The sequence below is a fragment of the Sander vitreus genome, chromosome 17 (assembly GCF_031162955.1).
Source record: "Sander vitreus isolate 19-12246 chromosome 17, sanVit1, whole genome shotgun sequence".
NCBI lineage: Eukaryota > Metazoa > Chordata > Actinopteri > Perciformes > Percidae > Sander > Sander vitreus.
In genome coordinates this window covers 23,769,367-23,794,111 of record NC_135871.1, presented here as the reverse complement: position 1 = coordinate 23,794,111, position 24,745 = coordinate 23,769,367, and the positions used below count along the sequence as shown (strand labels likewise).

At 40.1% G+C, this 24,745-nt stretch overlaps 1 protein-coding gene across 2 annotated transcripts in view; it reads left to right on the top strand.

Moving 5' to 3' along the window:
- The first annotated feature begins 302 nt into the window (after window positions 1-302).
- The window catches only part of bcl2l11 (BCL2 like 11), a 29,834-nt gene continuing 5,391 nt past the window's right edge, over window positions 303-24,745 (top strand). Inside the window, exons 1-4 of one of the 2 annotated variants that reach the window (XM_078273908.1) lie at window positions 303-607; window positions 3,038-3,474; window positions 11,243-11,265; window positions 11,762-11,883. In XM_078273908.1, coding sequence (XP_078130034.1) covers window positions 588-607; window positions 3,038-3,474; window positions 11,243-11,265; window positions 11,762-11,883 — 602 coding nt within the window. In that variant the 5' untranslated portion in view covers window positions 303-587. The remainder of the gene's footprint in view (window positions 608-3,037; window positions 3,475-11,242; window positions 11,266-11,761; window positions 11,884-24,745) is intronic. The other variant, XM_078273906.1, reaches the window with a different exon arrangement.

The window sequence follows — 24,745 nt, the reverse complement described above, 5'->3', positions numbered from 1 at the left end:
ATGCAGTACAAGCTCAAGATAGGGTTAAAATTAGTATACTGAAACACAGCTATAGACACAGGTAGTAGATATAAAGTAAAGAGACAGACAAGAAACAGTGAGCGACAGAATGGGTCTAACAAAAGTGGCATTATTTATTGAAATAATTCCTCTAGCTGCTATCTTTTGTTTCATGCAGATACTAAAGTAAAGACTCATGTGAGAGACAGGGGGAGACAGAGAAAGGAGAATAGAGCCAATAGAAACCCCACCCATCATGTGGTTTGGAGGAGGAGCGCTCATATCTGTACAGTACAGAGAGTACCTTCAGTGTTAGAGAAAGAGACGGAGTAAGGGAGGAAGGAAATCTTAGTGCAGACAAAAGCGCTCTTTCTGGCTGGAGTTTGTTTACCACTTCCCGGGGAAACTTCATCAAAAACTCTGGGATTTATTTCACTTTTCTTACACTATTAGACGTTAATGTGTTGCTCACTTTGGACCTGTGGATCCTTTTTGGACTTGCATTGATATTATTAAGCCATATTTATATTACAGCCAACTTGTCATCGTGTTATTTTCGGAGCCAGCGGTGATGTCCTACCACTGACATGCACCATCATCCGTCCAGGTGAGTCGGGACAAAGGTGTGTGATGTGTTTTTTTTTTGTTTTTGTTTTTTTTTACAGTTACTTTACAAAAATCCTGTTTCCCTCTGACCGGCATGTCAGCTGTCAAGCTGCAAACAGCCGCAGTTATACCTCATTCATGTTTAATGGCAGTTTTTTTTTTAAATAGCCTACAGGAACAACAATAGCTTCGCTTTTACATTGTAATGCTTTCTCTTATTGTGAAATATCACTGTAATCTTACTGAGGAGTCTTTGTCATTAAAAGTGACTTAAAATATATGGTAGTTGCTTTTACTGCGCTTCCTTTTTCATATAATATTCCTACATTACTCCAGTCAGAGTTTAGAGCGACATTTTGTACTTTATTTGTAACGTTACGTTAGTGCGTTTTGCAGTTATCCTCTGACTTCGCCGGTATGTTTGGCGCCGCAGCGCACCGGCTTTAGTTCCTTTTATTAACCCATAACCATAAGTTGAATGTAAACGGCATTTCACTCGCGATAAAAGCTGTATTGGGTCGCATTGTCTTCAGGGGTGCACGATAAACTGCATTTTATTTGCTGAATAGAGTTTTTAGGCAGGCAGGAACTATACATATCTCTAAACAATGTCAAGACTTATGTGACGATATTTTTTCCTTGTAACAAAAGAGCAGATTGTTGTTCATAGATGAGAGGCTGTCTGCTTTGTTATTATCGAGGTCACTAAAGTGTAGCTGCTTTATAATTCACCACTCCACGACCGGAGACGAATTCACGTGAGATTTCCCATTCTAGTTCACCTGTAGCTCTCCTGGTATTAACACTTAATAGGCAAATACCGGACTGTAAAGGATACATTTAAACACTATAATAACCAGTTTATTGAACTCTGTACATGTCCACGCGCTGCCCTGTGGGAGGCGCACATGCACCGCTAGGTTTTGAAGACGAAAGCTACAAATACAGTATAGACAGAATATTCCAAGATACGTACACCGTCCACGTGTCAGCTGCTCAATCATTTAAATATATTTGCCTAAATAGTAAAGTGAAACCTTATCGTGTAATCTGAAATTTTATTTTATTTTTTTTTTCTGGAGAGACCGTTCTGTCGTCGAACACAGAGACAGAAACCTCATACAGTGATTGTGCAGACGTGCCGCTGAACGGATCTCGTTAAACACCACGACACCTGATCAAATGCCGTGTTGCTAGTTTTCTGGTACCGGTGTTTCGGGTTTCCTTTTCTTCCCTCCGTCTGCTTCTCCCTCTCGGCGAGCTGACCGCTGGTTTGTTTTGGTGCAATTTCTCTATTCTACGTACCGCCTAACACGCTTAATATGTCTCATCGTAGCGCTCGGACCTGCACCAAAAAACCACTTTACATTCTCATATGGCTAGAGGACAGATATCGCATCCACTTAAAACGCGGTTGTTGTCGCTGTTTCTCCGTGCGTAATAATGCGTAAAAAGCAAGTGACTTATTTTCATCAAAGGTGCGTAAAAGTGTCTTTGTCGGTACGTAGAGACTTGGTTCCAAACATCAGTTGGTTTTAATTTTAGGTCATTTTGGCACAGAAGTAGGTCATTGCCGCTGGGAATCCTTGCGCTTAGGAAGCTTCAGTCTGGACAAACAGGAAGCGCTGCATCAAAATATCTTGATGACTCTTTTATTAGAATGTCACGTTGAGAGATTTGGTGATTAAACCTGAACATGACAAGATTCGTTTGTTCCTTATGCAAATCAGAGTGTTTTAAATAAAGTGACTTTGCAAAAGTAGCCTAATATATGCATAATTGTACCGTGACTCGGTAGAAGTTGCCGTCTATAAGCAGAAATGTCCCAACAAACTGAAAGATTGTTTGAGTTGATTTACTCGAAAATTTTAATTTTCAGACGGACTCGTCCGCCCGAGACATATTTCTTTCAGGCTGTGACGCAGTTGAAGTTACTCCAGCCGATGCACCCCCCCCACACAAACACACACACACACACACACACACACACACACACAAGTCAAACAAAGATCTGCAATCAGCAAATTCTATCAAACAATGGAGACGCACCGGGCGGACAGTTTGGGCAGCAAACCTGGGCTATCGCCTGAACAGCAATATGGAGCATATGCCTATTCACTGCACATAAACTAGCAAACACTAACAACACAACTTCAAACCTCGATGTGGGTATCAACTGCAGTGGCACGTGAGTTAGAATATGGTAACGTTTAATAAAATACACAAATATTAGCCCGTTTATGGTAGGCACGTCCGCTTTGGTGCGCCAGTCACCGCGATTCCCTGTTAAATTAAGGAAAAACACGACGTCCAGTTCTGACACAGAAGTAGCTACACTGTTTCATATGCAGCAGAGACGTGAGGCTGTATAGGCGGTTTGGTCAGAGTGATGAAAGCCCAGACTGACGGTGCCGCTCTGGTTATCCAACAGACCGCCAAACCGGTCCGATGGCTCGGCCGCAGTAACGGCAACACAGGGGAGCGAAGGAGATCCACCACCCGTCGGTGCCGCTGGAGCCTCAGCGCAAACCTCCCGTTCGAACGACTGCGGCGAGCGGATTGGCCACACCGATTTCACCGGAGGAAGAGAGCCGGACTCGCCGTCCTGGTGTAGAACCAAAGCTATCTCCCCTGTCGACAGCCTAGGCGTGTTTCAGAAGAGGTCTATATTCCACCTTCCTCGCCGCGCCTCAAGTGGATATTTCTCCTCTGAGGGCGACTCACTGCCGAGCTCCCCGCTCTCCCTGAGGCCAGTGACGGCTGACAGAGCTACGCAGACTCCGAGTCCCACCGGCCAGGTGATGAACCATGCCCTACAGCGTATGGCTGGGGCGCAGGACGGAGGACCGACGACGCACCAGCAGCACGGTGAGCACAGGCACAGGCACGATGATTAACCAACACTGAATACACGCATGTGGAACAGCAGGTTCCTCGTTACAAAGTTTTCTGACAAGTGATGGAGTGACAAACATAGCAGCGAATAAACTGATATGCTAACGGATACGCATGCTATTAATGAAATAACATTACCTGAAATATAAATCAGATATATTTTAGAAAAGAAAACCGTTATACCAACACTTTCCATAATTGCAATACACGTTTTTCCTGTCAAGAAAGCACCTTTCAATGACCTCTGATATCCTCAAAAATCAACCATGCTTCAAAAAACTAATATAATGCTTTTAATCATGGCGAAAATAATTTTCCTACTACTCATTTTTGTCATCCAGAATATCAGTTTTAAGAAGGTGGTAAACTGCATTCCTGCAATTCGAAGTGTTTAAAGTGTTGTGACATACATGAATGCACACTATTAAAAATACAGTACCGGTTGTGTGTAAAAAGTTACTGGCCTGAATCAGCCAATACAAGTTGATCTGACTGCTTTCACAGTGGAATTTAGCTGCTGCTGCTGTGTGGGTGTACAGCAAAATATGAAACCAGATATGAGCCCAGCACAAGCTCCCTGTAGCTTTCTTTTTCAAAGATTTGAAGGTTTGGGCGTGTGGTGATGAATGTTAACAATGATAGTAAAAAGACGAACAAAAACATACTTGGGATGTTTTTTTTACTGCCCCCTTTCTCCCACTAGATCTTACTCATGCTTTTTTTCCACTACAAGTATTTAGCTTCTCTCTCACATGAGTAAATCAGTCTCATGTTTGTTTCATATTCTGATTTATTGACTAGGGGGGAAATCCAATGTTTTCAGGTTGAAGCATGCAGATCCAAAACACACTAACATGACTCCTCGGTGCTGCCAAACCCATTTCTGCTGATTCCTGTGTTTTTATTCAATTGTAGTATTACTCTTCTTCCTGTTGAGTGACCTATTCTGCCTTTGAGTGTGTAAAACAAACAAGCCTAATCTCATAGGAAATGAATAATGTATTTGAAAAAAAGAAAGGTCCAATACAAGCACAGTATATTGGAATAATGTGAGGACAGTGTAGAGTTAAAAAATCCTAATCATAAATTAACCCCTTAAAGTGCCCATTTTATGAAGGGAAAAAAAATGTTTTCTGGGATTTGGGGTGTTATTTTTTGTCTCTGGTGCTTCCACACGCATACAAACTTTGAAAAAAAAACATCCATGCTGTTTTGAGTGAGATACAGTTTCTGAATGTGTCCTGCCTTCAGTCTCCGGGTGAGCTGTTCAAAATCTGCACGGCTTTCTACGTAACTAGCCGAGACGAGGGGCCTAGGGGGCTAACCGTTAGCATGCTAGCGCTAGCATTCCGCACAAAGTTGGAAGTGCGCCCTCATTTAGAAGACGTCTCCTGGCTAATCCTGCCTTGTACAGGCCGAAGCAATGTGCAGTACAACAAAAATATGGTGTTTTTTTGAAAATTAAACCATGTAAACCTATTCTGATGCAATCTCAAATTACAATTATGAACCTGAAAATGAGCCTAGCTAGCCGTCTCAATTTACCATGCAAATATCCGAGGAGCAGTTAACCATAGTCCTCATAAATCCACCGGCTTTAAAATTCCAACACAAAGAAAGCGGAAGGAAACAGAACATACATGCATCCGGCAGAATTTCCTGCTGCACAGGAGCAATCCCGGAAGTGGAACGCGAAGGATATAGACTATGCTTTGTTAGACCTGCTAATGTTGGACTGCTGCCTTGGATTCACAGTTTTCATGAAGTGAAATGAAATCGGCACGATGAAATCATGTTGTGTGTGTGTACCATCACAGTAAAAACAATGATGCAGCAACCATTCACTGAAACTAACCAAATTAATGTCTGCCCTCACAAACTCAGCTATATTAAACACAAAACTCCAAAAAATGTATCTAATGAAAATGTATCTATGTATATATGTATCTGCTGAAAACGTGCAGTTGAAATATTTGCAGCTTTAAAACTTTTGAACATTATGTTCAAGATTTAGAGGAAGTTAAAGCTTTTTAAAAGAGTACTCCGCCGATTTAGCATTGCACTTCTACAACATTGTTGGACTTTAAATATACATCAACAGTCTTTAGGAAAGTATAAAAATCGAACAGAACCACACATTTGTTCCACACATTCTTCTTCCTTGTCAAAACCTGGCGCCTACATTACCCACAATGCAACTTAACCATCAATAGTTTGGTTTGAGATTTGGGTGTGTTATGCTACTAGTGGCTAATGTAGCCTCCAGACGCTAGTCCCAAGCAGAGTTGAGGAGTGGGCCCACACCAAGCCCCCAGGAAGAGCGCCAGGCTTTTAATCCAATTTGACATAGTGGCCAAACTGTGTAATTGCAACTTCCGGGTCTGTCATGTGATGCCATTGGGCCCAAACATATTTCATATTATAGATTTACATTGTGAAAAAGACATTTGTTAATCAGTGGATAATGTTTTTGGAGGTACAGCTTTCCAGTATGCTTGAATAGCCCTTACTCAAATCATTATGTCCTAAAAGTTGTAAAATTCACAAATAATGGATTCCAGAGTTATTTTCCTAACTCCATTCAGGTGAATGAGCCTGTTGAAAGGGGGAGTTAATGAAAACGCTAGTGCGCTTGCTTAAAGTGCTCATATTATGCTCATTTTCAGGTTCATACCTGTATTTAGAGGTTGTACCAGCATAGGTTTATGTGGTTTAATTTTCAGAAAACATCACATTTTTGTTGTACTGCACATTGCTGCAGCTCCTCTTTTCACCCTGTGTGTTGAGCTCTCTGTTTTAGCTACAGAGTGAGACATCTCACTTCTGTACCATCTTTGTTGGGAGTTGCACATGCGCAGTAAGTACTGCTAGCTTGTCAGTTGCAGAGCATGAGGGAGTGCCATGCTAGCAGCTAGGTGAGCATTATAACATGTGTTACAAAGTGACGCACGTTCGTCACGGAAGTAAAGGCTGGACTACAATAGAGCTGTTTGGAGCATTTTGTGAACAGTGTTTACTGTTGGAAATGGTAAATCCCTTTGGGGTGGATTTTGGGCTTTTTCACTTTGTAAACCTATAACGTGCACAAAAAAAAGAAAAGAAAACACAATAAAGGAAAGGGAAAAAGCCAAAAAGCATAATATGAGCACTTCAATAGACCCAATCACAATGTCTATTTACAATAAACTAAAGAAAACTCCTGCGTCCCCTACATACAATTTAACGTTGCTGAGCAAACAGGGACAAGGAACAACTGGATATACTCTCATCTCATTTATCTTAAATGCATGTTTGATGCTTCCATATTTCAACACTTACACTGACATTAGTTGGAGACAAATTTACCTTTTTGGGCCACAATCTAAAGAAAATGACACCGCCCAACCCAGCACTTAGTCCGACCTGCGGTGAGATGTTGCTGTTAGGAACGCTAAATTTGGTTTATCAAAAACGCTAGCAAAACAACACAGTACAGAAAATAAGCTCAGCAGAAATGTCAGATAGGTTGGACCACCGTTTTTAAGTGTATATCTTTAAACATTACAGTTACAGCTAAAAATGACAACAGAAATAAACAAGTTTGCTGATATCACATATCTCAAATCAACTGCCATCCGTCATACCCAGAAGTGATTTTTGTGTTACATGACAATATGGTGATTTGGTCACAGATGTGGAAGATCAAGGTAATCGTATACATTATGCGCCACTGAGCAACTTTCATAGGAATGAAGGGGGTCCTGCCTTCTGTATACACTGTATCCAGTTTTCTTTATATACTGTATACATCCAGGCCCACGCCCCCAGGTTTTGTTCTTTTTCAACCCAACTAATGCTGACTAAAATGACATCACTTAAGGCAATTTATTTAAGGCAATTTTGCGCAGCTCTATGTGGAACCACAAAAGGCTTCATACAACTTTTTCACATATGCAGTAGTACTCCCTAAGACCTGTAATCAGACTTCCATGTGTGGAATTGGTGCACTTCCCCTTTACGGGGTGTTGAAGTTGAAGCAATGAAAGAGTTAGAATTATCAGTTGAAGAGTAAGCATTAGCAGGATTTTACAGTTGAAGTTCTTTAGGTTTGAGATTGTATTGATGGAGACACCAAAGTGTTTGTTGGACATTCATCATTTCTCACAGCCCTGATCCTGTTTTTATTTCTGCTTGTTTATTTAGACACAAAAACAGAACAAGTCATGCAAGCTTTTAGCTGCCGGCTAAGGCTGCCTGTCCTGTTGCTTGGTAACAAACAAAACTTTGTCATGAATCTGAGACAAAAAAACAACCATAAATAAAATCCCCTAACAGTGTTGCTGCAGTGGATGACAATTATATCCACTATGTAATGACATTGTAGTGTTATCCTGATAAGATTTTACTATTTGTTTTTCTGCGATTCTGCATGTTAGAATTGTGTAAAAATTTAAATGACTCTGTTAAAACCTCAGCTTTAACCACATCCATATCTATCTGCGTCTTTATTTTATTTTTCAAAAGGATAGTTGTTTTTGTGAGTAAAAACGTTATCTCTGGAGGCTGAAACAAAACTTCCTTATTGTAACCTCTGTAGGAATGGCTCTGCTTTGTAGAATAGCAGTGATTAGCTTCACTGATTTCCTTGTGTCTCTTTTATTCTCCCTCTTCTCTCACTGCAGCCAGACAGACAGACAGACAAAATACCAGTCAAAACAGACCAGCGTGTGTGTGTGTCATTCATTAAGTGCATATTTAAAATAGGGCTCAGTGTGTGTGTAGCAGTCAAAATAGGCCAGCAGGTCTATTGTAGGATGCAGACTGAAAGCCTTTGCCTCTCATTCAGTCCGCTACGTCCATCAGATAGCACAGATAGGAGATAAACACAAACACACATATCGTCCTCAACGCAAAAAAAAGTCTCAGTTTGCAGGAACACTGGCCTGTTTGTGTGTTAGAGAGCGAGATAGAAGGCTTAAGGAGGATCAGTTTATCGTCTTGTTGTTTTCGCTCCCTGACTGCGTGATTACACTTATCATATCACAATACTTCCTATTCATGCAGCAGGAAGATCAGGCCTTCAGTCAGGTTTCTTCAGTCACAGCCAGAGTGGAACAGTCGACTTTGATGCATTTCTTTAAATTCACACTTATAACACAACCTTTGGGCTGGTTACACAAACAGATTTTGCCTGAGGCTTCGATCTAACATATAAACTTTAGACAGAGTCAGAGTTAAAAGGCTGCACAAAGCTGGCTTATAATTGACTGTCTAAAGTAGAAGTAATTCATTATGTGTTCTGGTGAAATCAAGAACCTTTTCAAGCTGACCATTTGTGTCTTCTGTTACAAGGAAAAGTCAGTGATCCAAGATGTGACTGAAATTGTGCCTTTAAATTACCTTTAGTTAATTTTTTATTAAAATTGCTACCGGAGAAGTTTTGGGATCTTTAGTCCAAATAGACTTCCCTTTGCCAGCAATACATTTTTCTATGACTCTCTAAAACAACTGGCAAAAAAGGTATGACCATCCCCAACAATTTATCAATGTCTTCTGTACTGGTTGGCGCTTAGGAAAGATATACAGATAATCATTGTTATTTTACAACCATGACATGGACGACTTAACCTCTGCTTTCTCATCTTATACATCACACTCCACTATTACGGTGGCCATTTCAGTAGTTTTACTCACTAACATTGTTGTGGAAAGACAATAAGCATGGAAACTAAATGCACACTTACTTCATTACTGCATTACTTCAAATACTAAGTTACTCCTCTAGTAAACTAGTATTCACATGAAATAAAACAATAAAACATTGAGACCATTCAACAAAGCACACTGGGTAATAACCCATATTGACAGCTGGCCCGCCCAATCAGAAATTCAAAGTTAAAGCAACACTATGTAACTTTTCCCACTCCGCCCCCCTACAGGTTGTCTCATTGGAACTCCAATTGGAAACTTTATACATTGTGCGTCTGCTATTTCATTACTAAATTCACTTCTGAGACTTTTTTTTTATGCAAGAAATCAACTATTTAGAGTCCCAAAATGGGCCGTTTTACGAAAAGTGATTGAAAATTGAAATACTTATTTAATAACAATCAAGTATCAAAAACTGAGGAGGACACGCTGTTGGATGCTGTCCTCTCCTACTCTTTCTTCAATGCCTAACAAATCTATCTCTTTCTCTCCCAGTGACCCTGTCTTTCTGCTTGAGCAGCACTGGTTGAAGCCTGAAAATATTGTAAACAAATTAATAACATAACTAATTACGCTGGTCGGACTGTTCAGCTCTGTTTCAGACTGATACCTCCGGTTCAGGCTGGTCCTCATCCTCAACACGTGCCTTTTTCAGTCGCAGAAAAACTTTTCAATACTTATTTGGATTGAAGCAGCAAACATTCAGTGTAAGAGTAAAAAAAATGACATAACATTATTTATAATAAGTTTATTTGATTCCCAGCTGCTACATATAGTGTTTTGACCTCAACAACCCAACTGCATTTTACCGCAAACTTGCGACTAGTTAACTTTCTAAAGCAGGCGCAATCGCTTGTTTGCTAAGAGTCGGGTCGGGACTCCAACATTAACACACTGACAACATTGTATTCAGAATATAAAATATTTTTTATAGGACTTTTTAATGTGTGACTGTGTAAAGGTGTTCACGAGATACCAACCTTTCGTGAACTTGTGAATTTCGCCAGCCGTCTTCTCTCGTTTTCATGGAGACAGACGCTGTGTGCACGCTGCACGGAGGGGAGGGGCTGTGAAAGGAAATGCAGCTGAACGAATACGCTGTGTGTTTTAAATAGATTTAAAATTAATAACGAAATGCAATATGTGCCGGCCGGTGTTGATTGTATGGCGCACCGCCACAAATTAGTCTATGTGTGGGAAACACTGGGTTGCATTCTCAAAGAAAGCAACTCCAAATTCGTGTTGCTGTCATGTTGCGATTTTTGTTGGGTCAGACCCATCTGCTAGCGATGGGGGGCCGAGACTGAGATCGACATGGAAAAGTGCTGTTTTCATGAATACAAAAGTTGGGTGACCGTGACAGTATAAAACACTATACTATATTTCCAAATATAAACATTGTTGTGGATGTTGTTGGTACAGTCAGCAGCCTGATGGATTGATTTGAACGCAGCCTCGTGGCTGTATCGGTCTCTTAAATATGGGAGGATGTGAGAAATATTAAGTCTGGGTTTCATAACAGCGTTTATGAGTCATAAGTGGAGATTGGTAAGAGGTCAGAGCTTTCATACTGTTCATACTGACTTAATGTTGACTGAAAATATCACAGATTAACCACGGAAACACAAATGCATACACACACACACACACACACACACACACACACACACACACACAAATTCTTTAAATGTTATATCTATTCATCTACCGAAACAGTCACAGTAACCATACAAACATTGTCCTGATGTCTTTGTGTGTCTTTTCATGTCACCTACATCATTAAGTACTCTGATTGGTATATTTTGTGTGGTTTTTAGCAAAGCATTGTGAGCATGCATGTTATATAACATAATTAACTCAACTGGGTCAAAACTGAGGAAGTCTCTGCTCTGATACTGTTTCTGAATTGCTCTGCTTGTCTTGTTCATTTTTCTTTTGTCTGTTTGTCATTTCATTTCCTTAAAATGTTACTGCTGATGGGATTTTGCTGGTGATACGTACATGCATCTTTATACCGTAACCATTATGCTGAGTTCATGTGTTGGCAGGACAGGTGGACATCCACATCACGTGAAGGTTTGCATATAACTGTTTTAAATAGTGTTGTCTGCTTTTCTGTTGCATGTCTTCACCGTTTGTCATATAATTCAAAATCAAAGAATGAGTCTGTCACAGCTCACAGGAACTTATTTAGGCTGCGTGGTGATTTGGGTTTAGTGGCCACAGTCTGAACTGCAGGTTCTGGTGATGCTGTGTGCCCAAATGGACTTTACGTCAAACTCATGTAATACTGTATACAATTCGGTTAACATTCATTCCCGGGTTTCTGTTGATGTTTCCAGTCATATTTCAAATAGACTCCTGTTTGACTACATCATTTCATGTTTCACATAAATGAAGCATCTTCCCAGTATGATTGTCTCAGTGGAGGAGCTTTGAAACCTTTTAATCAATGTTAAACTGTACTGAAAGGAAGTGTGATCTAAAGCTGCAGCAGCACATACAATACATATAGTTAGTGCTTGTTTGATCATATTAGCAAAGTGAGCATGTTTTTTCCTCTCTGTTTCAGGACAATCTCCTAGCCCCTCTAGCACACGGCAACGAAACGCAGCAGGGGACATGCAGGCGGAGGCAATCGGACGAGAGCTCCGACGCATTGGAGACGACTTTAATAGACTGTTTCTGCTCAGGGTTAGTGATCTGTGTGTGTGTGTGTGTGTGTGTGTGTGTGTGTGTGTGTGTGTGTGTGTGTGTGTGTGTGTGTGTGTGTGTGTGTGTGTGTGAAATGGGATCTGGGTATAGAGTAACCACCAGCGATCACATTTACAGTATGGAGCACTTGAGCACAGTAGAGCAGCTGAATGGCAGACAGAAGAAAACTGTGGTTAACTGAATGATGTAAATGACATTTACCAAATACAGCATCATTTGTTTTTTTGTTGTTGAGTGATTTATCTCCCTATCCAACATAATGCACCCTTGATTGCCACATGCCACATTGGTCATCATTGTCAAATCTAAGTCAAAACAATGGCTGTTTAACCATGTGAATGTGAAGCAGGATGCAATATGCTCAGCAGGTCAAAAAATAACAGGGAGGATGGGATCAGAACAAAATGTCGCTGTGGGTGATCAGAGAGAATCTGTGACCAGCTGGTTATTTCCACTGCGCTCGGGGTGAGAAGAATGAAATTACTTTTGAACAGAAAATAACTAAGCAGTCAGCCTAAAGCTGCAGAAAAAGAGATGCCACAGTAACCACTAAATTAAAAAAAGCTAAAAACAAAACAAGAAAACAGCCATATGACCCCTCAACAGTGGAGGGGCAGAAGATGGACTTGTTGAGCACAGAGAGGGAAAAGCAGCTCAATTCTCCTCTGCAAGGCCTTCAGTCAATTCCCAGTAGTGGGAAAGACACAAAAACAAAACTTAGTGGTACAACTTGGGTGTTTAAATGTGGTGAGGCGCAGAGGAGCTCATTGACTGCTCACATTATAAAAGTGGAGCTTATTTGCCCAGTCTAAGTAGTAGCAATTGAACTGATTATTTCTTGGCTGGCTTACTGAGGTACTGATGTACATGGAACTGTTTGTGAATACTGACTCTTCCTTGGCAGATTAAAACTGGAAGTTATGTAGCTTGTGAATATTGGATTTAATTGTATATTAAGTCAAGTATTTCAAGTAAATTGTTATTTATATACCGCCAAATCACATTTACAGAGACCCAACATTCCCCCATGAGCAAGGAAAACCCCCTCTTTAACAGAAAGAATCTGTGTGCAGAACCAGGCTCTGGGTAGGCGGCCATCTGCCTCGACCGCTTCGGTTGAGAGAGACAGAGAGAGACAGAGATGCAGAGCAAATAATAACAACTATAATAATAGTAATCGAAATATGACTAAAAGTAGCAGTGTGTTTCAGACAGGACCACGGCAGCAGGCGCAACCACGATCCAAGCGCAACTGCAATCCATGCCAAGTTAGTAAGATACATTAATGGGACATGAAGCGTACATATGGATAGTATTATTGTTATGTGGTATTATAGTTGAAAATTGTGTTGAATTAATTACACAGGAAATGTAAAGCATTTCCAGAGTCTCTTCTTGCAGCAATTTAAAGATGGAGACGCAGTAAAGTTTTATACTTAAAGGCTCCATGTGTAGTTTTGACCACTAGTAGTGCTTAGGAGCAATGTTTTTACAAGTGGTTCCCCATTTTGTTTGTATGCAATATGATACACATTCTTAGCACTGGTTTTAAACTGTTATGCCACTTACAGTTGGTGGTGATAACATGCAAAAAAGCGTGGCACAGTGCCAGCAATTGCAGGGAAGAAGAAGACTGAAAGCTAGCAAATATGGGGGTAAATGTGGCGTGATTTAAAAAATAAATAAAAAGGTTAGACCTCAAGAAGAGATGCAATGCGTTTTGGTGAGAAATGAGAAATGTTTTGGACTGTATGTAAACAAGTTAACTCCACAAGGCACCTTAGATTCTTTTTTATATCCCCTTTGCAGTGTCACATATTTTCCCTGTATCATACTACTCACAACATAAGAGGAGACATTTTTATTTTTTCCAACTACTAGCCATATGGCCATTTTCCATTTGCAGATTGAAGAGAATATGTGAAGTATTTTCAAAGATGGATCCAGCTTGCTTAATCTGCTCTGATTATGTTGTGAAACGACAGTAGTCTATTGCCTCACTGAAGAGATAATCACATTATCACAGAGAATATAAATCCTCTGAATGATGCAGTTTACCCATCAGTCAGTCAGACAGGGTGTGTTGTAAAGTTGTGTAGCTGCAATACAAGATCATTTCCTCTTGGATTCTGTTTCCTTGGCAACATTTCTGCATGTTGCATCATCATAGTTTTATTTACTCCACTATCAAAGAACTAACTGGAGCTTTAGGATGCCTGAGAGAAAGAGGGAAAAAAATCAGAGCAGGTTCACTTAAATCTCATCAGAGAAATGGATTAAAAAATAAAAGTCAAGAACAAGCATAACAGGACTCTTATATCCCAATGAAGAGTTTAAAATGCTCCCTCAGTGTCAAAAGCTTAACAGCAATAAAGCTACAACTTTCCAGCCGAGGAGTCTGATTAGTCAAAATGTTCTCCCCCCCCCCCCCCCCTTGCTGTGTTTAACCTTCTTGGTGTGAATGAACATCAAAAAGGAAAACAGTTAACCCTTTCTGCCCTCTTGCTTCTGCAAACACAAACACAAACACATATCCTTAACCGAAAACTCCTGAAACTCCTTAGGGGATGTTGTTTGAGTACACTTGTGGTTCCAGCAGTCGTCACATTGCTCTCAAACCCATCATTATCAGAGCTGTGTTACTCATCCATCTTTTAGGTTTTGGATTGAATCGATCACTGCAGCAGTATCACTCAGTGAATCCCACAACCTGGGATAAGGTATGTGTCAAGACTCATGCAAGGCTGGTTTGGCCATCACTGATGTGATTTAAGCTGCACAGGAAAACAGAGGGAGGTTGGAGAAATATATAAGAATGTGATTTTTCAACACCTAGTCACACTATCAGCAAGAAAATTGTGTTTGTATGTCTTAGTGAACTTCGGTGTGAAATTATCCAGAAAGTGTCAGCATGTGTGTTTGTTCATGCTGTAGAACAATGAGGAGGCAGAGAAAAGAGGAACGTGGAGGCTTGTTCCCTGTTCTCTTGCCAGGTGTTGCTGTAGACAAGTGCACATGCATGGTTACACAATTTCATAACCACAGGAGTAGAAGACGTTTTTCCTATTTGAATCAGATACTTGATCACCAGTATAAGAAGAAAGAACATGTTTGATGCTGAAACAAAGCAGTCTGTTTTGCTAAGGCCGCACAGTATTAATCCCAATATAACCATGACTGCACAAAATGAACACATGGCTGAAGAAATCAAGGTAAAACACTTGGGCACCACATCAGCGATGTGGGTTTGAATTCCTCATAGTGGTTCACGTCTGTGAGGGGGTCATTAATTGTCAATCTTTTGGTGATGCCATGCACTGGTATGGTACCTGCACAGAAGGGAAGGATAGCGAGAATTTAGCTTGCTGGTAGGTAAAAAAACTAACAGCTAGAGTAACTGGGGTTGTCTCTTTTCTCCCTTAGCTAACAGTGAGCAAGAGCCACAGTACAGGAGAGTGGATCAGTCTGAATTAGAAGGAAGAAAAAAAAGCAGATCTGAACAGATGATTGTAGTAAGTTTGCTTAGCATCCATCCTGCTGTTGGCAGGCGTGCACCTACTGTCGCTCTGTTTTTAGGAGAGGAAATGTTTTATCCTCTGATCTCTGACTGTACATCATCTAAAAACCTGAACGCTTAAATCTCATCCGATCATGTCCCCAACATAGCAGGGGTTTTGGTTCGATGCATATGCCTGTTGTACGTGGTGAAACCACCATTTAATGGTCCTATGTCTCTTATCAAACTGTGTACTGTGTACATTCCCTGAGACGACCACTCCATGGCCTGACTCCAGGCCATAGCGTTTCTACTACAGGCACTTTTCTCAACAATCATTGAGATCTTTGTGAGTCATCATGTCTGCTCTCTGAGACCAGTTTGCCTTGAAGAGTGACCCTACCAGAAGGCTGGATCAAACCCAGACACATTGGAGGGATTATATTTTCCAACTCGTGTTGGAGAGTTGAAAGATCTGAGAGGAAATTGATGACGTTTCTGAGCAAAGGGAAATTCCAAGGAAGTTCACAGCAATGCCATGTACTTCACACTTTCATCAAACAAGCCCAGCAGGTGAATCACCACGAATCATATCTAGCGCGTTAATTTGGGGTGATTCAGGCTTCTGAGGTGGCTGCCTCCTAAACACCTCCATCTGGAACCTAGAGCAGTGATTCCCAACCTTTTTGACCTGTGACCCTTTACCTGTGACTTTAAGAGGCAAAATTCAAAGTAATTCACTAAGAAAAATGCAAAGATAAGAACAGATATCAAAACATAGCAATAATTTTGTACATTGATTGCCATGAAATTTGACATTAAGACGTTTGTGGTCCCCAGAGGATGAAGGCTACTGACCTTGGTGTTCCCCTGACTATTCTTGTTGTGCTACCATGAGGTTGACATTTTGTTTTTTGTTTTCAGTGAAATGAAATGTCTTGACAACTATCGGATGGACTGACTGGTAAAGACATTCATGGTCCCCAGAGGATGAATCCTACTGACTTTGATGATCCCCTGACTTTTCTTCTAGTGCCACCATGAAGTTGACACTTTTAGTTTTGAGTGAAATATCTCAATTACGATTTGATGGAGAACCTTGCAATTTCGACAGACATTCATACTCCCCTCAGTATGAATTATAATAACTTTGGTCATCCTTTTATTTTCAATCTAGTGCCACAATCTGGTCAGAAATGTAACTATCCAATACTTTGGTTCATGACCAAATACCTGCAAAACTAATGATATTCCGACTATACCATTTAGACTTGCCTCACAATTATTTGGAGGGTCCCAAACCCCAGGTTGGGCACCACTGACCTAGAGGAAAGAATTTTTTTTAGGAAAGTTCAACAATGTCATGGACATCCGAGCCTTCATCAAATAAGCCCAGCTGGACAGTGAGGCAAATGTAAAACCAAATGAAAATGATTCCTCTAAATATGTAAAAAAAAGAAAAAGGGAGATACACTTGATAGTATTGTATCTGTAAATATATCATCAGGTTTAGGGGGATATTTTAGCACACTGACAAGTTCTCACATTATCACCAACGTATTGTTACATTGTTGTTGAATACTGAGCTGCCATTGTGTTGCCACTGTTGAAAAAAATAGCTTTACTCAGTTTCATTGCCTGAAGGCGTTGGCTGAGAGGCAGAGCTGCATCACTTTAGGCTGAATAGGCTTTAAAATGACTCACACAGACACACAGGTGTCTCAGCTCACTGTATTGCCTGAGAAAGCAGAAAAGCACTTCTTAAAAATGTTTTTACATACAAACACATTGAGGTGATTCATTACTTGTCTTTAAAACATGTATAGCGGTGTGTAATCACTGATATAATATAAGTTATTTGTTTTTCAGCAGTCTTCCTCTCTCTTATTGCCTTTCACTCCTGTGTCCTCATTTAATCCAGCCTCTGTCCCCCCTCACTCTCTCTGTTAAACATTTACACAATGTGTGCGTGATTATATGTGTGTTTTCAAACATCTGTATTCATGCTCAGTATGCTGTCTGTGTGTGTGTGTGTGTGTGTGTGTGTGTGTGTGTGTGTGTGTGTGGTGTGACAGTCTAGTGTCCGTGACAGTGTAGATTCATTATGGCTCAGCCCTGTGGTTTAAAAACTCTCAGGGAGCAAAGCACAAGGTCTAATTATCCGGCCAAAACACACACACACACACACACACACACACACACACACACACACACACACACACACACACACACACTCACACACACTCAAACAAACTCCAACACACACTCTTTCAGTAGGAGGTAACCCTTTGTCCTGAAGACAGAAATAACTCTGAGGAACATTGTCGACCAGTCGGGTGTCACTGGCTGGCTGCTTGTGTTTTTGTTTGTGTGTGTTCAAGTGTGCGTGAAAGACAAAGAGCGGGAAAAAGACAGTATTTTTAACCCTTGTTTAACCATGTGTTAAGAGTGCATTGCTGTTTCCATCAGTGGAATGCAGGACCAAACACTGATTTATTGTGGTGTTTGCCTGTTCATAACCTGCTAGCTAAAGGATTGTTTGAATGCTGGTCCTGTTTTATTTCAGCATTGCTACATTTATTTCTGATATTTTCTGAGCTTTCTGATGACTCCATATTGCACAAATTATACCAATGAGCACCGTCTGAGCTCTACTTTACTCATAAAATGTGGTCTGTATGCAAGGCCAGATACACAGAAACGTTCTAAGTCACAGTGTTATAAAGCCTGAAACACTGATGGCATTAGTGATCTTGAACTACACACTTTCTGTTGTGTTGTCTCAGTGCTACAGACTACAACCTGCTCTAGGCGTGTGTCCTCCACATTATTTTCCTGCTGAGGTGGTGAGATTTCTCTCACTTTTCATGCATCACGTACCTTGTTTGCATTTTAAAACGTGATGCTCAGATTGCAGTGTAAAAAATTGGAGGTGCAATGATTTTGAGTGGACATTCAGCAGAGCGTAAAGACAGATTATGGCACAGGTGGACACATCAACTGTTACATTTTGTACCAGAATCAAACATAGAGCAGAGAAAAGCTGCATTTTGTGTTTAAACTTTTTATCCATGCTCTAACAAGAGAAATTATACTGTTTGGGGGAGGTTTACATAGTTGCACAGTTTGCATTGTGTGTGTGTTAGGGTGACCAGACGTCCCCGGTTTCCGGGGACAGTCCCCGGTTTTGGTGACCTGTCCCCGACTGGAGATGTCCCTGGAAATGTCCCCGGTTTTCACTGTGACTGACAGACCCGAAATTGGAATAAAATAGTCGTGCACCTACACTACACTCACAGGCTCAAGACAGCTAGAGCGAGCCTCAGAGCTCAGAGATGTTCTAGAATGCCCATTTTACGATGCTAAAATTACTGTTATTATTTTATTTACATGGAGTCTGGTGGGTTTAGCGAACGCAATTTCGCGGACTTTTTATATTTAAAAAAGGATCTTACTCTTTAACAGAAAGATCGACCTCCTTAGAAATCCTTTCCATAATGTTGTCAGACACTTAGGATATTAATCTGAGCCTGTCAGTGGCAAAACGAACACTTTTATGAACGTAAATACAAGCGGCACAATTGACATCCTTTTATTAGCCATTGTATCCCACCATAATGGTTATTATATTGCCAGATTCCAGACAATCCCACTTACTTATATATATATATATATATATATATATATATATATATATATATATATATATATATATATATATATATTCCACTTACAAATATGAATATATATTTCTACTGGTATGCTTCCTAGTAACATCAATGCAAAAATATGAAGAAAAAACTATTCCACCTGTGTGTGCATGGCTAAAATTCTGAAGTGCAAAATAGTTCAGGCTACAGCACAAATATTTCCATCCATAGATGATATATGAATAATCAAGTCTAACCTCTGAATTTCTTTTCAAAGTGCACCAGATTGATACATTTAAACGTTAAAATAGACTAGGGGGGCTTGTGCCCCAGTGTAGCTCTAGGGTGTAGTGACCCTCCCTGGGGTAGTGTCCCCGTTTTAAGTTTTACAAAGATAAAAACATTACCTTTTTGGAGGTATTTACGCTTCTGAGCTGAAAATGTCCCCGGATTTTGTCTCAGAAATCTGGTCACCTTAGTGTGTGTGTGTGTGTGTGTGTGTGTGTGTGTGTGTGTGTGTGCGTGTGCGTGTGCGTGTGCGTGTGCATGTGCGTGTGCTTGTGCTTGTGTAAGTGTAGCCTTGTTTAAAGAGCTATTTTTGAGCGGCAGCATAGTAAGTTGTGGTGACCAAACAAAATCACATGAGCTTTTTGGAACAGGCTGACTCAATGTTTCCACAGTGGAAAAAAAACAGACAAGAAGAAGAGCAAGAATGAGATGAGATATTTAAAATCTTCTGCATCAGAGATGTGTCCAAAGGCAGAATTAACAGTTTCTTAACCTAAAAAAGAAATATGGAAATGATGTATAGAGTCATGCATTTCACATCAAGTTTTCTATCCTATCATTTATCTGATTTTGTACATTGATCCTCTAGGTTTTCTGAACGAGTGTCCCAATTGAATACTGTGTTTTAGCCCTTTCTACCAATCACATATGTTTGACAATTATTGCCATCCATTTTGCAAAACATTCCAAGTTTTAGTTTTCCTTCCTTCCAGGTAGCCATTTTCCATTCATTTCAATACAAATTAACTTGCAGACACGTAAAACCTGAGATAGATCATCACAGTGAACATCAAGTTGACTTGTATTTTTTTCTCATCGTCTCATGCTGCTAAAGTCACTGATTAGTTTCTCACCGTAATAACTTTTCTGATTAAAGTCTTTAATGATGGGGCATTCAAGAGCTGGTGGGAAGTTCATGCATCCTTGCCTTTGAACCTAGCTAAATGTGCAAAGCTGCCAAATTCACTCGTTTGTCCTCTGGCTTTGATTCACAACATGATTTGCTACTGTAGGGCATGTATGCAAATCTCTGATGTTGGAGCTTCCCATCAACATTTGAACTCATCACCCAAGAAGACTTTTAAAATGTGTCTGCACTTTCATTAAAATGCAACAGTAATATAAGGCGACATCATTTTCATTGTGATGGATTCATAGACCTTCTGTTTGGAACCTGAATAGAAACTGATGGCTGCCTGAGATGCAGAAAAAAGTAGTTAAATATAAAACATTGTGGGATGTTGGAAATGTAATTAAACAAAACAAGATCTGTAGTAATTGGGATGAAACATGGAATCGTAATCAGCAGTATCCTTTAAAGTAGATCTTCAGATATTGTGCACATGAGTTTGTATATCATCTTGTTTGATTGGTTGGCTGAATGAATGTGTGGTTGCTTCATTGGTTGACTTACTGTCTGTCTGGTGGATTTTCTGGTTGATCGATTATAGAGTAAGTTGACTGGCTTGCCCGCTTGGTTTTCTCTCTTGAGTTGTGGATGTTTTGCTTTTTACTTTTTTGTGCATATATATTTGTGTGTGTGTGTGTGTGTGTGTGTGTGTGTGTGTGTGTGTGTGTTTTGTCAGTTGAACTACTTGTTAAAAGCCTGGAAAACAATTTGTGGCAGCAGGTTTTCTATTCTCAGATAATGGAAGGGGTTGTTTGAGGTAAGAGTTAAAAATGAGGAAACTATAAAGAGGATTGCCAGTGTGTGTGTGTGTGTGTGTGTGTGTGTGTGTGTGTGTGTGTGTGTGTGTGTGCGTGCGTGCCTGCCTGCGTGTGTGTGTGTGTCTGTCTGTCTGTCTATATGCATGTATTACTTCGGTAATCCTGAGGTATAAGGTTGAATATCAAGATTGTTTGGTGAAACTGGTTTTGGCTTTGGGTCAGACTCTCAGCCTGCAGTTTGTCAGCTGAGGAGTACATCTGCTTCTGATTGCAGTTGAAATCAAACCTCTCATCCTGACTCTGAAATGTGACCAATTACCCAAATAACAGACTAGCCCTATTGTCTACATGGTGTTTTTAATCATAGGTAATTATTTGTATTCCCAGAACACTTGATTTACTGTAACCTTTGTAACCTTACTGTTTGTGTTTGGATTAAACAAGCAAGATACATGTTAATTTAATTTGGAGGTGCTGGTAGCTATATATATATTATTTTTTTTACTTTGGAGAGAGCCAGGGTAGCCATTTCCCCCTGCATCCAGTCTTTATCCTGAGCTAAGCTAATAGCCTTCTGGCACTAGCTTTTTACTTAATACACAGACATGAGAGTGATACCAGTCTTCTCATCTAATACAGCAAATAAGCACCTTTGCCAAAATGTCAAACTATTCTTTTGAATCCTTTGAAGAAACTCTGAGCCTGCACCTTCCAGTATCAGACATCTGATAATGATTAATATAAATGAAGCCAGGTGTGAATGCACTTGACATGCACTGAATGAAGTAGGGCAGTGATCTGATTACTCATCATCTGATCCAGAGGTGGTTTAAGACACATTGTATACAGATGTTGAATGTAAATGCGTCATCTGTTTTAAAACCACATACATCAAGTCTCAGCTCCTCCCAGGTATACCACATCCTCCTGTTATGTTGTCATTGACAGCTTCTCCTGCACTTTCATTAGCTGTAGCATATGTATAATATAATAAGTGCCTACCGTGACTACAGAGCAAAATATACTGTAATGTGGGAGGACATTTACAGACGGCATTTAGCATTTGGGGTCAACACAGATTAATGTAATCTGAAGAGTTAAACCATATACAGTTGTTTAACAATTTCTGAAACAGCTGACTATCCACTTTCTTATTTCTATAGTCAGGTATGACATCAATAGAGATAAACTGAACATATACTAGTGAAACAAGCTTTTAAGTAACTTTATGCCTTGAGACTAAATCTGACAACGTGGTCCCTCACTCTGAAAACTGCAGACCATCTTGAAAGTTAAATCATTGCAGCAGTTTGTGAGGTGAGGAACGAGCATAGAAACTCTGCCAATTTGAAAACCACAAAGCCTGAGTCTGTCTTCCAAAGCTGCGTTGAGGAGAGACCAGTCTCTAATGTAATGTATAACAAAAAAGTATATTTGCATATTTAAAGGCCAGAAAGGGTGTAACCTGGGAAAATAAATCAACCTTTTACTGCTTTTACAAAAGTTGCTCTTCAGTTGAAAATCCACTGCAACTTTATATTCAAAGGTGAAGCTCTAATATGTGTTGTCGAACGACAAACTTTTGAGGTTGTGTGGTGCCAAATGAAAAGATGGGCTGACCTAATGACTGTTCCCTTTAGTTTCTACACCCACACTGGTCTTGATTTACGATGTCAAAAGTCCATGTTGTGGAGGTGAAAGCAAATTTTCAAAAAAATTCATGTTTGGAGAGTTTGCTCTGCCAAACACAACAGTTCCTTGATGTCATTTGGGGAAATCAAGGCTCAGATTTAGCTGCAGTGTAGTAAGTGCTGCCCTTCCTCCACTGCTGTCTCAATGTATGTTGATTTAAAGTTAGAAAGTTCATAATGTGGTGACTACTGGGGGAAAAAATCCCATAAAAGAAGAAAGATGTACCCCTTGTCATGTCAGAATAAAGTGTTTTTCCAGATGTGTTTATGGAGACTTGTGCCTTTTTTTCCAGAAAAATTTAAGCAGTCCAGTTTTCTTCTTTAATTTAATTAAATTTAATTAAAATGAGACTAAGAGTTTACAGCTACACCAGCGTCTCTGTAAAGCTGCACTTAGGCACAGCAATGCTTTGAACTAAATGCTAACATGCTGATGTTTAGCAGGTGTACTGTTCACTATGTTAACCATTTTAGTTTAGTTTGATAGCATGCTAACATTTGCGGAAAAGCACAAAACAAAACAAAGTATTGGACACATTAAAATGTTAACCTCATGATGCCGCTAGATGAAAAGAAAAGGGATCACCAAAGTTATTACAGTTCATCCTCTGAGGACCATGAATGTCTGAACCAAAGTTCATAGCAATCCATCCAATAAGTTGTTAAAATATTTCACACTCTGAGTGGTGGAAAGACCCAATGTCCGACAGATAGTGCAGCTAATAAATATTCTCATGATTGGTGTAGCCAACAACCTATGGTAAGAAAATGGTTTCCAGCAAAAATAGCCTGGTATTTACCAACATGTCTGGGAATAATAATGATTGCGATGTACCTCCTGTTTAAACATATGGGCTTGAGCACACAATTTACATACTCAGATCTGATTAAGTTATTCTCTCCTGTTGACACTACCCCGGCTTATGACAAAGTGTTTCAATTCAATTCCGTGTTTCACGTCGTTTTTCATTTATATTACAGAGAATCGGGAGGCCATTGATCACAACGGTCAGCTTTTCCTCCATTTAGTTTGAAGTTTGTAGTTGAAGTAGAAAAGAACTGTGCTTCTATCTCAGGGAGATTCAAAATAAATGTGATTGGTTGTATTCAGGTTGTTTCTTTGGATGCGTCTTCTACAATTGATTCCATGAATCTATCAGGCTTGTTAAATTGGTTCTGTACAGGAAATTGGGGTCACGTCTTGTTTAAATCAGTATTCCGGCAGCTCTTTGGTCACCTCTGATAGTTTGTTTGACTTGGTCACAGTCAGAAGCAGAATTAGAAGCAGACTGATTCAACACAGGGTTAACTACTCTTCCCCTCACCTGTTTCCTCCTCTGGCATTAGGGGTTTCTGTGGGTTTTGGCTCGCTTTTCGGATCAAACCACACAGCTTTGAAATTTCTCTCTTGCTCTTGTCCGTTAAGATCTTGTTTTTCAGAGCACAGTCTTGCCCTGGGGCAGAAGGTTTATTCTGGGCCAGTCGATGTCTGGATGGTTTTGTAAAGTCCATCCGGCTGGGCTGTATTTAACGGGCTTCATGCCAAAACAGGACATCTATCTTCCAGTGGAAAAACTGATTCCTACTCTTGTAAATGCCGTAATTATTCTTGTAAATGCTTCAGTTAGAGTGCAAGGTTTCCTTTTTAAACCTTTATTTATTAGAGCAATAATAGCTTAGGGTGAATTTTCTAACCACAACTCTGCTTCACATTCAGACACCTCCAAGATTTCATACCTGAGCGCTGCGTAGTGCAACCACAGCCTACTGTCGGCTGCTAAGAGCTGTTTTGTGCTTTTACCATAAGTTCATTAATTTAGTTTACTAAATTAAGTTTTACTTCGAAATGGTTTCAACTAGAGCTAATAGGGCAATTATGTTAAGTAACTCGTGCAAGGCCTCAAAATATCAGCAACATATTCCAAGTTCCCCTACTATAGAGGTGTGTGTTGGTGTAAGCGAAGTTACCAGATACTTCAAGTAATTCATTGTGGAGATCCCTACCTACCTTTCTTCAGCAACAGGAACCTAGTTGTTTCTGGAGAGTG